The 13,403-nt window shown below is 38.7% G+C and overlaps 2 protein-coding genes across 3 annotated transcripts in view; one reads left to right on the top strand and one right to left on the bottom strand.

Moving 5' to 3' along the window:
- Positions 1 to 2,137, top strand: part of LOC145462895 (uncharacterized) — a 33,037-nt gene extending 30,900 nt beyond the window's left edge. Inside the window, exons 10-11 of the mRNA XM_081446545.1 lie at positions 682 to 899; positions 1,697 to 2,137. Of these exons, the coding sequence (XP_081302671.1) occupies positions 682 to 899; positions 1,697 to 1,804 (326 nt within the window). The 3' untranslated portion in view covers positions 1,805 to 2,137. The remainder of the gene's footprint in view (positions 1 to 681; positions 900 to 1,696) is intronic.
- A 3,176-nt stretch (positions 2,138 to 5,313) lies between these two features.
- LOC145462902 (purine nucleoside phosphorylase LACC1-like) lies at positions 5,314 to 13,367 on the bottom strand. 2 transcript variants are annotated; one of them, XM_081446566.1, is made up of 7 exons: positions 13,063 to 13,367; positions 12,792 to 12,877; positions 11,804 to 12,004; positions 10,023 to 10,229; positions 8,849 to 9,370; positions 7,046 to 7,353; positions 5,314 to 6,828 (listed from the first exon to the last, which is right to left on the bottom strand). In XM_081446566.1, the coding sequence occupies exons 3-7, from the start codon at positions 11,984 to 11,986 to the stop codon at positions 6,666 to 6,668; spliced, it is 1,383 nt and encodes a 460-aa protein (XP_081302692.1). In that variant the 5' UTR covers positions 11,987 to 12,004; positions 12,792 to 12,877; positions 13,063 to 13,367; the 3' UTR covers positions 5,314 to 6,665. The 2 variants fall into 2 exon arrangements, with proteins under 2 accessions (XP_081302692.1, XP_081302693.1); XM_081446567.1 differs by having other exon boundaries at positions 11,804 to 11,993; positions 12,793 to 12,877.
- Between the last annotated feature and the right edge of the window lie 36 nt (positions 13,368 to 13,403).

Genomic DNA, 13,403 nt, shown 5'->3' with positions numbered 1-13,403 from the left:
TGTTACACTGTACTTGTGGACACTTTTAGACTGCAAGCAGTCTCGCTTTTGCTCAAAAATCTGTGAGGAAGAATGCAAAGAAGAACCCAACACATTGCTTTGCATTCTTCTTCAGGGATGTTCAAGCAAAAGAGAGACTGCTCTCAGTCTAGGATACTTGGAACCAGATTTAATGTCCAATTAGGAGAGGTGTTTGCATATGAGAGGTTATAAAATGTAACACTTGTATCTGGAAGGGACCACAACTACGTGTCAGCCTGCATTTTGTGTGCCTTGTGAAGGTGTCATCTACTCTGGAACCAAATTTTCTGAACTGACAACCAGATAAAATTATGGCAATCTGTAACAGAAATTAAACTTTTGAAATATTCCAGGGCTGATATTACTTAATTTCAATTTTTGTTCATGGCTGTGTGTAAATTCATTGATATCTTCTATTGAATACACACATCAGTCTTAATTGCCTTGACAAATTATAGCATGATTGCTGAATTACAATCCCTCCATTCAATAAAAAAGGAAAAAAAAGTAATATATGCTAAGGTCATAGCTTGCTAGTACAGGCATCAAACTGTGAAACTATCCCACTTAAATCTTGGCAAGATTGGTTATATTAGTCCTGTTTACTGTCTGTCAAATTAGTGTAACTGAATTGTAGATTTTTGTTCATCATAATTCAAGACATATCAAAAAGTCCCATTGCTGCAGAACAACAAGAAGACATTGCAAATTCTAATGCAGCTTGCTGTGATGATGGAGACGACAATGTGTTGTCTGACGAGGCATTGGATAAGCTTGATAAAGAGCTTGAAGCAGAAAGTTTAGATGAAAAGGAACTGTGCTTTAACAGATCTGGGGATGTGCTGAATGGAAGTAGTGAAGAGGAAATACATGAAGTGGTTAGTTTTTTGTATTGAATTATGCATGATCCAAGGTGAATGCTTTGTAATTTAATACAGCACACATGTGATGTTGGGCATGTGCTTTGTGGGCATGTGCTTTGTGGACAATCCGTATTGTACATAATTTTTAGAGGGCCACTGGTTTGTTAGTATTTTTATACTATTTTAGTGCTACCCTCTTTAAATAAAATCTTTACTTGCTTACTTACTTACTTACTTACTTACTTACTTACTTACTTACTTACTTACTTACTTACTTACTTACTTACTTACTTACTTACTTACTTACTTACTTACTTACTTACTTACTTACTTACTTACTTACTTACTTACTTACTTACTTACTTACTTACTTACTTACTTAGATCAATGAACTTGAACTGACCAATCATACATTACTTGGACGATTTTAATTTTGGACAAAAAAATGTCCATAAATAATACCCTCTGAAATTTTGAGCATTGGAAATTCTAAGCCTCTGAAATATTTACAATACAGTATAAAAGTTTTGAGAAGCATCAAAGCTTTTAGTTTCCTTTATGAGGCAAACTCTAGTCCAGACACTGCTTGAGATATGCAACAGCGTGATAGAATTTGTGTTATTTTCCATCCGTGTATCTCATAAATTTACTTTTACTTAGCAATGTTTGGTCACAGTGTCCAAACTTTGTCTGAAACGAGATAAAAAGTGTCTGAAGTTTTAACGTCCAAACTTGTTTTGCAAGAAATGTAGTGCACATAATTTCTTGGGCATTTAGTAAAAATAATAGCTTTTAAAATGATCTTTCAACAGGTGGGAAATGGACGAGAGGATCAAAGTGGTATCAGTGGCTGCTTAGATAGCAAGTTATCAGTGACAAATGGCAACAATGAAGTAGGAAAGGACTTAACTATTGAATAGAGCCTCTTGGATACACCAGTTTGAAATAGTTTTCACTCATGCCAACCCGGTGGGTTATGCTTGTTGGAATCCTTGTTCGAGCATATAAAGGGTATTGTAAATTTTGATTAGTAGACATTAGGAGTTCCCTGTTTCCTATATGCAAGAAAGTGTTTTGCAAGTTAGCTATTGAAGTGCTACCTTTTATTGGTCTGATATAATTTTGGTTGTAACTCATCATTTCATGGTAAAGACATGTAATTTTTGGGTCATAACTATTTTGAGTCACAATACTACATTGCTGTAATAACAAAAAGTTTTACAGCATATTTTGTGGAATACTTTTGTTTCCAAACATTTGGTTTAGTTTTCAAGCAAGGGTGTTAAAAGAAGAATCATAGAATTATCCTACCATGAACAGATGGAGGAAAAGACATTCTTTTTGTTGTAAAAGACATGTGCCAAAATAGTTTACAGCATAGACAAGCATAGGTACCAGCATGCAAGAGAGATCTTAGATGCAGCTGAAAAAAATAATTGACAAGTATAGTGACTTTATATGCTATTGTTATTTTACAATAATTTGAATATTAATACCAAATTGTGTTGTTCTAAAAAATATCCATACTTCCCCCATGGAAGCTTAAGGAGGGTATAGAACTTTCTATGCCTCTCTCTACTAAAAATTTGGTTACATTGTGACACCTCTCACTCCCTCAGATTTCTAAAGACCTTCTAGGGGTTGGGTATGGATACTTTGTGGAACTGCACTTTTTTTGCTTAATCTCAGTTATCGCTCTGAAAACTGACCTCCAGTGAGACATAAGTTTACTTGGACTGAAACTACTTAAGAAAATTAAGACCAGTAAGTTGGTCTTTGAAAAAGATTATATTAGTTCATAATGACTATAAGGTAGCTGTTTGTAGTGTCTAGTATCTTGTACTCTGGACTGACCTTTGCCAATTGGCCTCAGCCAAGCTGTTTATCCACACTGAAATGTTGCTTCAGGTTTTCCTCACAAATCTGCTAAACATCAGGAGAAAAGTACCCTCCTCCACTTTGCAACTTGCAAAATCTTAGAGCTTTTTGACAACAGGTTATCTCAAGTTTTCCTAAATTTTGTGTAACTTTTTGCAACAACTTGGCTGCCAGGTTGTGAGAATCAAGTGACTGTCATTATGGCACTGAAATCATTATTTAATATTGAAAGTCTCTACAAATTTTTTAATGAACAGGGCAGATTATTGGTACAATATTAGGCAAGTTTAAAATGGACGTATAATTAGTTTTGTTTGGAACTACATTGTCACAGGAAATGTTTTGCAACATGAGATAGTCAGGTTTTTCAAAACTGCAAAAATTGTGAAGTTGTGACAATTAAATGCCCATGTGGGTCTAGTAAAATTAGTAAATTTGCATGAAATTACCCTCTTCTTTTCATTGCTTTTAGTGCAATCCTTGAAAGTGTAGCAGTGATGAGCAGCTCTCAAAGTTTAGTGTTTTCAGACTTTGGACAGTCAGCCAACAGATAGTGAACTATTTCCAGCTGATGGAGACTGTTGTGCTGTCACTGAACTGCTTTCGAATTTGCATACAAGTTAATAAAAGCAGAACCCGACAGATTGTTTTCTTTTTGTTTTAATTGGCTTCTCCCATTCTGGAATCTTAAAGATTAAACGTCTGGGAATGGATTCTGAAAATTATTTAGTTGGTTTCAAAGCATGTAGCAAAATCACAAAGATTTAGTGTTGTGAACGATCACCCTTGAAAAATTCCAAAATAAAAATGAAAAGTCGCAAAAACTTCCTGCAGTGAGGTAGATTTTTTCCAGCAATTTGTTTACGACATTGCTTTTCTTCTTTTTTTCATTGATACAAATGTTGTGTCCTGAAAAGAGACAAATAGAAGGTTTTGGAATTGAGAAAATGTTTTTCTCCTTTGTTACCTGATTGAACCTTTCTAGAATTGAATTTTTGCTGATTGTAAGTGGCATTTTTCCAGAGTCAAAAGAGTGTTTTGTAGTTACAGACACACATTGGTTATACATGAAGCTGGTAGCATTGTCTATCAAAAGTAGATGTTAGTTTTGTACTCAAATTAGCATTTGTTACTGTTAAAGGGAGAAATTATATTTTGAAATTGTAGAAAATAATTACTACAGTCTTCTGAAGCATCAGTTTGATTCCAAAACTTTGATTAAAGAGACAATAGTTGCAGTTCATACTTATTTGTCTTTAAGTTGTTGTCATTATCTTTCATTACTCAGTTTGGCCAATAGTCATAGTGCATTCCCATACCATACATTCTTCACTTCATCTCTCTCTTCATATCTAACTGAGATATCTGGATGTAAAGGCTATACTAGGCAATTAGTTTCTTGCAGCAAGTCTCAGTATTTTGTGGCGCTGTTGCAAGACAAGTTGCATGAGAGTTTGTTAAAAGTAGCACCCCTGAAATGCAAAAAGTAGATCTTGATTTCAGGCAGAAGCACTCACTGCAACAAAATGTCATGAGACTTGCTTATCTCGGGGGTCTTGTACTGAGCATTTTTTGGGTAACTTGTGTGGCAACGAAATTGTAAGGTAAGTTGCCAAAACATTGCCTAGTTTAATTAACAGTACCTTAAAAAAGGTCAACTCTGCATACAAGCCAAGTGGCCCTTCAGGCTGGAGTGCATCCTGGTTTCTGTAGCATGAAGTGACTAGGAGTATTTCTACTCCCCCCTGGATGGGATGCTAGTCCATTGCAGGGTTACCCCCAGCATTAATTAGCCAGTACACATTCGTACACCTTGGTGGAGAGAGGCACTGTGGGAGTTAAGTGTCTTGCCCAAGAACACAACACAATGTCTCCTGCCAGGGTTTGAACGAGGACTGCTCGATCTGGAGTTGAGTCTGGAGTCAAGTGCACTAACCGTGAGGCCACTGACCATGAGGCCACCATGGCTCCACTTTCATTAGCTTTAATTTTCTGAGATTTGGCAATCACAAACACAACAATCTGAATCTTACCCATTCAAGACTTTATTACAGTACTTTGCCCTTAACTTGTACTTCGCAAAACAGTGGTAACAAAAGCTTAGTGTTCCAGACTGCACAAGCAATTCTTTGTGTGCTATGTCCCCAGTAACATGAATTTCTGTTACCTCTAGGTATATGTAATCAACTAATTCCAACTCGTAATATTGATTATACCACCATTACTTACCACTTACTTACAGTTATTAACAGGGAATTATTGAGTATGCAGGTGCTGTGCTGTCTACAGCTGGACAGCCAGATCCCATATTTTCATGCATCTGTGCCAAACAGCATTAAATGAAACCAATAAAATCATTTGTTATCAAGACACTTTTCAGTTGATCTATCTGGTTAATGAGTCGCTCATTCTTGCTCACTCTCATTGTCTTTGGGTGATGGTTGGTGAAGAGCAAATTTTAGTGTGGTTGTTGACATTAACAATCTGTTTGCTCTCCCACACACAACGTAGCTTTGGCCGCTATGAAGGAATTGTCTCAAAGGGTGTCAATGTTTATTGATACCACATGCAAACAAATAGATCAAAACTGAAGAGTAGTTAACCCTCTCACTCCCAAGAGTGCCATGTGGCGCAAAATACCATTACATGCTCAATATTTTGTCAATTATCAAATTTGGACCACAAAAAGGTCTTGGACAGATTTGTCATTTGAAAGCATAAAATCATACCCCCCCCCCCCCCCCTAAATGAGACTTGATTAACCACCCCGACAAATTGTGCAACTTTTTCCTCCTAGACTTTTAAGGTCAAGTTAATATCTGGCAATAACCCACACATTAAGAGCTGCATATTAAGCTATAGTTTAGGGTTATACTTCAACTATACAAGGAGTGAAATATTTTTTAACGTTTTTTGTTTTGAATGCTTTTCAATTCAAACTGAGGCCTCCTCTATGGCTGTTAGTATGATTTATGGTATCCCACAAATAATATCTTTCAAACAGTATACTATTTGTGGTTCTTGGGTCTATGGTTACATTTTTACAAAATATGTGGTTTTCCCCACAGGGGTGAAAGGGTTGAACAAAACTACAGTAACTTTTGGACACTGAATTGGCGGCACTTCAAATACTGTAAATCCTCGAATTAGAGCCTGGGGCGCTTATTTCAAATTTAGGGGAAGACAGGGGAGCACTTATTCGAGGGAGGGGGGTGGCGCTTATTTAATTTTTCCCAAATCATGGCCTGACGTCATTTTTTTTAATACATCATCTGCGCATAACAACGGTGGCTGTTTATTGATATACAAAGCTGATCCTAAAGTTTAAATCGTGGCACCATAAGTACTTAGCTCAACGTGTTTACAAACTGAAACAATGTACAAACAAATCTAATACTACATGACAAAAACTATACATCCTTTGTTGTCTCATTACTTGTCCACAAAATGGGGGGGGAGGGAAGGGGGCACTTATTTTAATTATTGGCCGATAGGAGGGGCACTTATTCGAAGGGGGCACTTATTCAAGGGGGGGAGGGGGCGCTAATTCGAGGTTTTACAGTATTGGCCTTTGAAGGTTTGTCTTCTAATACACAAGGAATTGTGTATTGTGAACTGCATAGCTGTTGATGAGATTAGCACACTGACAATAGAAGAGAAAATCTGAAAATGTGACTGATGGGCTAGCATTTACATTTCTGAAGTGTTTGGAAGAAGGCATAGTGTTTTGCACCAGCCATTTGAATCTTTAAACTTTACAAGTTTAACACATTTCTGCTCACAAATACACAGATACAAAACATGGTTTTCCATGTTTTACTTGGATTCAGCCAATGTGCAATGTCTAATCTGTATAATTGTAATTCTGGGAACACTCCCATTGTTGATACAAACTGAGCTAGATTAAAGTATGTGACAGTTAGAATCATCTATTTCTCTGACACTGATGAACCCCACTTGTGTCCCATACTGTTCTCCATCCCGTCGATATGAGAAGAACCTTTGCTGTGGGTCACACTTGGTACATTGGGTTGGGTGTCGAGATTTTGATGTTTCATCCATCTCACTGAAAGGAATAACATTGATTGATAAAATATCTGGATTGGCTCAATGTGCTGTTAACCCAGTCTTTCATTCTCAGGGTGGCAGCAACTGAAACTGAACTCTGCCACAGGATATTGTTTTGACAAGGAGAAAGTAATTGGGGGACTTAAGGGCTGATTCTTGCACAGTTCCTTTGCATTTCTTCTAAAAGATTAAAGAATACCCCCAACCCCCATTACCTTGTTCCATCGTCGATGCTCTTTGGAAGCACCCCTTTCTTCTCAAGTTGCAGCCTGATTGAAAGGCGTAGATCTATAAATGGGCGGGGCTTCCCTTCTCTCTGCACCACAACACTGTCACCAAAAGCTGTAGTAAACTTTTCAGCCACATCTTCACCAACCTCAAAACAGCATGGGCCAATTGACGGTCCAATGGTAACTACAATATTTTTTACTTTACACTCAAATCTTGTTAGCATCACATCAATGACAGCAGCATCAATCATGTCCAGTGTCCCACGCCAACCCGAATGAGCAGCACCACAAACCTGAAAACAACAACAAAACAGTGGAAATGATCTGCTTCCTATGAGTAAAGAGCCACTCACATGTCAAGCGTGTATTATGCCCAATGACCTCTACTGGTGTCATCTTGGTGGCCAATTGGATGCCAATTACCAGTCAATTTAGTAGATAGATAGATACAATGCTTTTAAATAGAAAACTCCCAAGGAAACATTAATGAATACACGGGAAAAGCAGTTAAAAAACTGGATGTTCTTGGTTGACAGATTCTTCGAGTGGCCATTTAGCGTGTAAAAGCTTCATGTAGTATGCAAGCAATTAATATAGGCAAGTCAGTTAAAAAACTGGATGTTCTTGGTTGACAGATTCTTCGAGTGGCCATTTAGCGTGTAAAAGCTTCATGTAGTATGTAAGCAATTAATATAGGCAAGTCTACAGTTAGGGAAATAATAGTCCCACACCAGTCTAAGCCCACGCTGTAGGATCTTATCCCAGTTCCTGTATTATGAAGACCAGGACTATTGCCCCACCCCCCTAGAAGGGATGCCTGTCTATCATTTATTGCTGGTACCCACTGAGACGTCTGGTTGGAGCGAGCTGATACTGTGATATGTTAAGTGTCCTGCCCCAAGAACACAATACAGTAACTGGTCAGTGCTCTAACCCATGTACCTTGACCGGGCCATTTTGCCACCATACTGGCATGATGCAACAACATTTTTACCTCAGATGAAATCTCCTGGTTACATGCCATGTGTTTTCTTGGGCATCTAGATTTACAAGTTAGTCAACTCCACTTTTCCAATAAATTAGGTATGAGATGTTTTTGAACCATGGAAGACAACTGGACAGGAAGCTGATGTTCTTATTTTTGGTGCGCTTCCACACCTCCGAATGATTTTGGACAGCTCTCATTTTAGCACCTGGGGAACTGGATAGTCATAAGTATTATGTCTACGCACCAAGGAATTAAACTCATCGCAAATAGATGAGCTTGGGAACTGGTGCCTTAAAGGTTAGCGGGGTGCCAAAGCCATAAGCCGCTAGGAGGTATCCATGGCAACCCTGGAAAGCAGGAACCACCCAATGAGCGTCCGCTAACCGGCACCGTCACACTGAAAGAAATTCAGTGGAATCTACTTACCTGGGGAATACTTACCCTGACCAAGAACAAAACGGGAGGGAGGAGAGGGTGCAAGAATCCGCAATGATTCGCGAGCAAAGCAGTGCAACTGATCCGCAACAATCAGCAGAATACACTACAACAATATTATGCAATGAACCATAAACCCCTGCAAAACCCCTGAAGGCCGCCCCACAGGTCACGTACTCCCAAACGCAGAAACCGCTGGCTGCATAAGCTCATATTTAACTTGCCTAAATGATATTAGCTGGATGGGCACACTAGCTGGCTGCATTAGCTCGAGTTTAACCTTGCCTAAATGATATTTAGCCACATGAAAATGTTCAAATTTATGTGTGTGATTTGAAAGTGCCCGTGCTTAAGCTTCTTTTTACCTTTTTCACTGGATCACAGAACAAGACTGTTGCGCAGTCCGCACCTGGTGCTGCTATGGTCACCTGTCGTTTATCAGTAACTAAGGCATCATAACTGTCTGGTTGTGGATCACCCACCACCCACACATCAGCTCCGTGGACACACCTGGCCATTTGAAATTTTTCTGCCTCAAATCGAGCAGTGAGAGCTAATCTGCGGCGATTTTCCTGCACATTGATCTCCGGATCTCGTCGCTTGTCACTGTATTTCAAGTTAAGTGACGACAATGTTTTGTATGTTGAGACTCCTCCATGCCGTGTTGTGAAACCATGATTAAACAGGGTTGTTGGGACCAGTGTTGACTGCAAAATTTCCACCATCTTGCCATCAGGTAATGTGATTTTTGGCATGATTATTTTGATGTGCTCATCTATAAGTGGAAAATACTTTTCTTCTCTGTCTTCTCTGTACTTCCTTTCCTCATCATCCATATCGTGGGTGCATTCATAAAACTTCACATTGTAAACATCAGGTGAGTAAAGCTGAAAGTCAAAAGAAGTTAAAATTTTTTTATCAGCTTTTTTGGGAAACCTTGCTTTAATCATGTAGCCACCTTTTGGTAATAAACATTTTACTTGTACCTGATGTGACAATGAAGCATATCTACTGTTGATGAAAATGGTGGAAGAATTCTGAGTTGAGCTTTATAAAATCACTTTGTCAGAGCAAATGTGTTAGTCAAGACATCTTGTAAAATCTTTTGAAAAGAATAAGTAAATGCAAGAGACTCCACTAAGAAATTGTAAGGAAAACCACCCTACATCACCTCTTAAGTCTGCTTTGAAAGATGTGCTATCTACTCAATTGATCTCGATGCTCTGGTGAGTTCGAGGCACCTACATAAAAGGAAGCATTGTTGCAGAATTGTCACTTTCCCAATTTTTTCTCCTTGGTACTCAAATAGAAAAATCTTTCCTCAGGAGCAAAAGATTTCTAAAAAACATCTGAAATTATGTTTATCTTAAAAACAATTTTCTTCTGCAACAAAAATGATAATGTTTGTGTGTAGTAATGGAGAAATATTTAGGAAAACAAAGTTTCCTTATTTCTGTGGGCCTTAAGTTATTTAAGGCTATGAAGATTGTAGTCCTTGATCAAGCTGAAGGGAAATTTCAGTACAGCCTTATACCACACCTTCTCAAAAAATTTCTTTGCCCTCTCCATATGCAGCTCTGTTGTGACAACATGGACATTACTGGCCTCAAATTCATCTATAATGATACGACTGTAATAGGCATTTTCTGCAGTGCTGCTTGCTTTTTCCTCCTTGATGATGTGTTCTGGGTCAATAAGGTTGTTATCAACTACATATTTCTCCATAGCACTGGCTTCTGTCACAACCTGCCGAAGTTAATTCCAATATTACACATATCAATACTAATCTATGGGAGTGGTCGAGTCTAAATACCCCAGACACGTTAATAAAGGTTTTTGTTGTTGTTGTTGTTGTTGTTGTTGTTGTTGTCATTTGGGCATGCTCTGATGTTTTCAAGATATTCAGACTAGGTTATAAAAATTCTGAGGCAATCTTGTAGAAGACACCAAAAAATTTTACTTAGGAAAACACTCAGCTCAATCCAGAGTCTAGCATATTAACCATTAGGCAATAGCTGTTCCATCCACATCAAAATTTAAATTAAAAGCAAGGGAAGTGGGAAATTCTGCTTGCCTTCCCCCTCCCCTACTCAACCTCCTGCTTTAACAACTTTTTGAAAAGTGCCTGGAGAACAATAGACACCAAATAATAATTGATGGAATCACTATCACCAGATTTGGCAATATAGGATAATATGGACAGGGCAGTTGTCGTCTTATTGGTTTTTTGTTCAATTCACAAAATAAATTTAACAAATTGACGTCAATTTTTTATGCGTCTGTCCTCTTATTGATGATAAATTGTGTCATAACATTGTGAAAGTGGCTGTGGAACCACAAGCCACTGGCGAGTGGTTCCGCAGTAAACTTTGACAATGTTATGACAAAATTTATCATCAATAAGAGGACAGACGCATAAAAAACTGACGTCAATTTATTTTTTACAATAACAAGTCCCAAAATGGTCAGATGCTGGGAATAAATGAGGGGAAAAGATGCTGTAAACAAAGATACGTAAATTTTATTTAAAATGACGTGCACATTTTCAATAGCATTTCTCGCTAATTTTTGATTAGCTACTTAAAAAAGTCCATAAAATCTCATTAGTTAAAAAGTTGAGAGTTTGACAGCTGAAAGTTGAACTTGAAAGCTTTCATAAATTAAAATTTTATCCATCTGTACTCTTATTGATGATAAAAATGAGCCAATCAGCACACAAGAAATTAGACAGTTATTGTAAAAATGGGTTATTGAACAAGCATGAGGTCAAGATGGGTGGATATTGACCCATTTTTGCCCCAGAGGCTGCACTCCTTTTAATCAGCACCAAGAATCGCAACCTCTGGGCTGGTCCAACACGGGAAGTCTGTGATACTTCTAGGAGCAATATCAGTGAGACAGTCGCAATTCCTGGTGCTGACCAAAAGGAGCGCGGCCTCTGGGGATGAGAATGGATATTGGCCATGTTCTTTTTGTTCATGTTTATGGACTAAGATGGAGTTGAAGTCCATAAACATGCAAAAAAATTAATGAGGCCAATATCTGGCCATCTTGACCAAACAAGCTTGGTCAATAACTTAAGGATTTATTATATGGAATAAGAGTGCTACTAGTATTTTCTTGAGAGACCCTGAGCAGGTAAGATATAGTGTCATCTTGTCTGCTCGGGTAGCCAATTACAGTGCAGGGTTTGGTTCATCTTGCCTGCTCACGGAACAAGCCATATAATAAGAAGCTATACAGCACCACCATCAATGATACCAAAAAAGGAAGGAATGATTCGAAAAGTAATTGGTACATTTTGGACAGCTGTCAATTACCTGATCTGGTGCCTGATATCCAGTTACAATGACACGACAATCAATGTTCTGTTGTTTTAATGCTGTGTACAGCTCAGCAGCCCGTTTGACTCTGGATTTCATCATTTCAGTTGGGGATCCATCTTCATTCGTGCGACAACCAAGAACAACAACTACATCGGTGGGATGATCAGCTTGTGCCATGTTCCCTGGAAATTTAACAGGAAAATGCAAATTAACATAAATTAAGTCAATTCCAAGGGGCTTTTGCACTTTATGTGAAGGCGCAGTGGCCTCGTGGTTAGTGCGCTCATCTCTCAATCAAGCTGTCTGGGTTTGAACCCTGGCCAGGGACATTGTGTTGTGTTCCTGGGTGAGACACTTCACTCTCACAGTGCTTCTCTCCACCCAGGTGCATAAATGGGTACTGGCTGATTTAATGCGGGGGGTTGGGTGGGGGAAGTTACCCTGCGATGGACCAGCATCCCATTCAGGGGGGAGAAGAATACTCCTAGCTGCTTATTTCTACAGAAACCAGGATAAGCTCCAGCATGATGGGCCACTTGGCTCATATGCAGACTTAACGTACCTTTACCTACCTTTGCACTCCATAATAACTTTGCTTTGTGAGACTGTTGACAATTTATTATTTAGTTTGCCAGATGGAAAGCCTCTTTATGATTTATTTCACCCCTAGCAAAAACGTGCCAGTAGTCACCCACATTTACACACCTGGCTGGAGAGAGGCGCTGTTAGTAAAGGATGGTCATCTCCAACCATCCTCAACTTGTCTCTAGACGAACTACACTTCACTATTTATAGATGTGCAAGCTATTGCAAATGATATACAAATATAAGTGTCAATTTAAGGAGCTCATTAGCTGCTAATTACAATGATAATATATTCAATTAATACATGATAGCGTGAACCTGGAGGGATTCACACCCTTATAGATATCGCAAAGATTACCGAAGGGATCACGGAATTCAGGGTATTTATGATATTATCTTAATCATACACTCCTCAAACTGTGTGCACGGCGCTGGGATAGGTAATGTCAAGTGAAATGTCAACCACCAGGGACAAACATTGCACTGTAAAGAAACGATCGAACAATACGATTAAGTTTTGTGTAAACACGATTGACACCGCGCGTCAAATTCCTTGAACGCTATCTTTCATGCGAACGCCAATTAACGGAGCTAGCAACTGGGAATGTTATGAGACCGCGGCATTCTCCTGCCCACACGGAACTGAAAATGATGAAGACTTGTCTTACCTGCTGTGAACTTTCTGCTTAAATAGAAACAGCTCAATCGTGCTAAATCCAAGAGCTAATGCTTGCGTTTTAAATCTGTTACGTTCTGGAGCGGAAGTGGTCGGGAGGGCAATTATAAGCCTGGGAACGGGTGGCTCACTCACGTACACCACGCCTCTGCTTAGAATTTTATAAAGCGTTAGGAAATCCATGATTTTAGGAAGATCAAGTCACTTACCCACCTTAATTAGATCCCTTTTAACAATCCATTTTTATTCTCAATCATCTGTGTTGCACCTTTGAGAAAGTAGACAGCGTTATTTCCGTTCATGATCAGCTGGGCAAGATTGCGTGACTTAGAA

Source organism: Orbicella franksi, chromosome 12 (genome assembly GCF_964199315.1).
Source record: "Orbicella franksi chromosome 12, jaOrbFran1.1, whole genome shotgun sequence".
Lineage (NCBI taxonomy): Eukaryota > Metazoa > Cnidaria > Anthozoa > Scleractinia > Merulinidae > Orbicella > Orbicella franksi.
The sequence above is the reverse complement of the archived record's forward strand: the minus strand, read 5'-3'. Positions and strand labels throughout refer to the sequence as shown.

What these genes read in the sequence shown, in the direction of transcription:
- LOC145462902 (XM_081446566.1), bottom strand. Translation starts at nt 11,986, where the DNA reads ATGGCACAAGCTGATCATCCCACCGATGTAGTTGTTGTTCTTGGTTGT. An exon ending in CAAAGAAATTTTTTGAGAAG is followed by an intron (nt 9,371 to 10,022) that starts GTGTGGTATAAG and finishes TTTGACTTTCAG; the next exon opens with CTTTACTCACCTGATGTTTA. An exon ending in TCTGTGATCCAGTGAAAAAG is followed by an intron (nt 7,354 to 8,848) that starts GTAAAAAGAAGC and finishes TGTTGTTTTCAG; the next exon opens with GTTTGTGGTGCTGCTCATTC.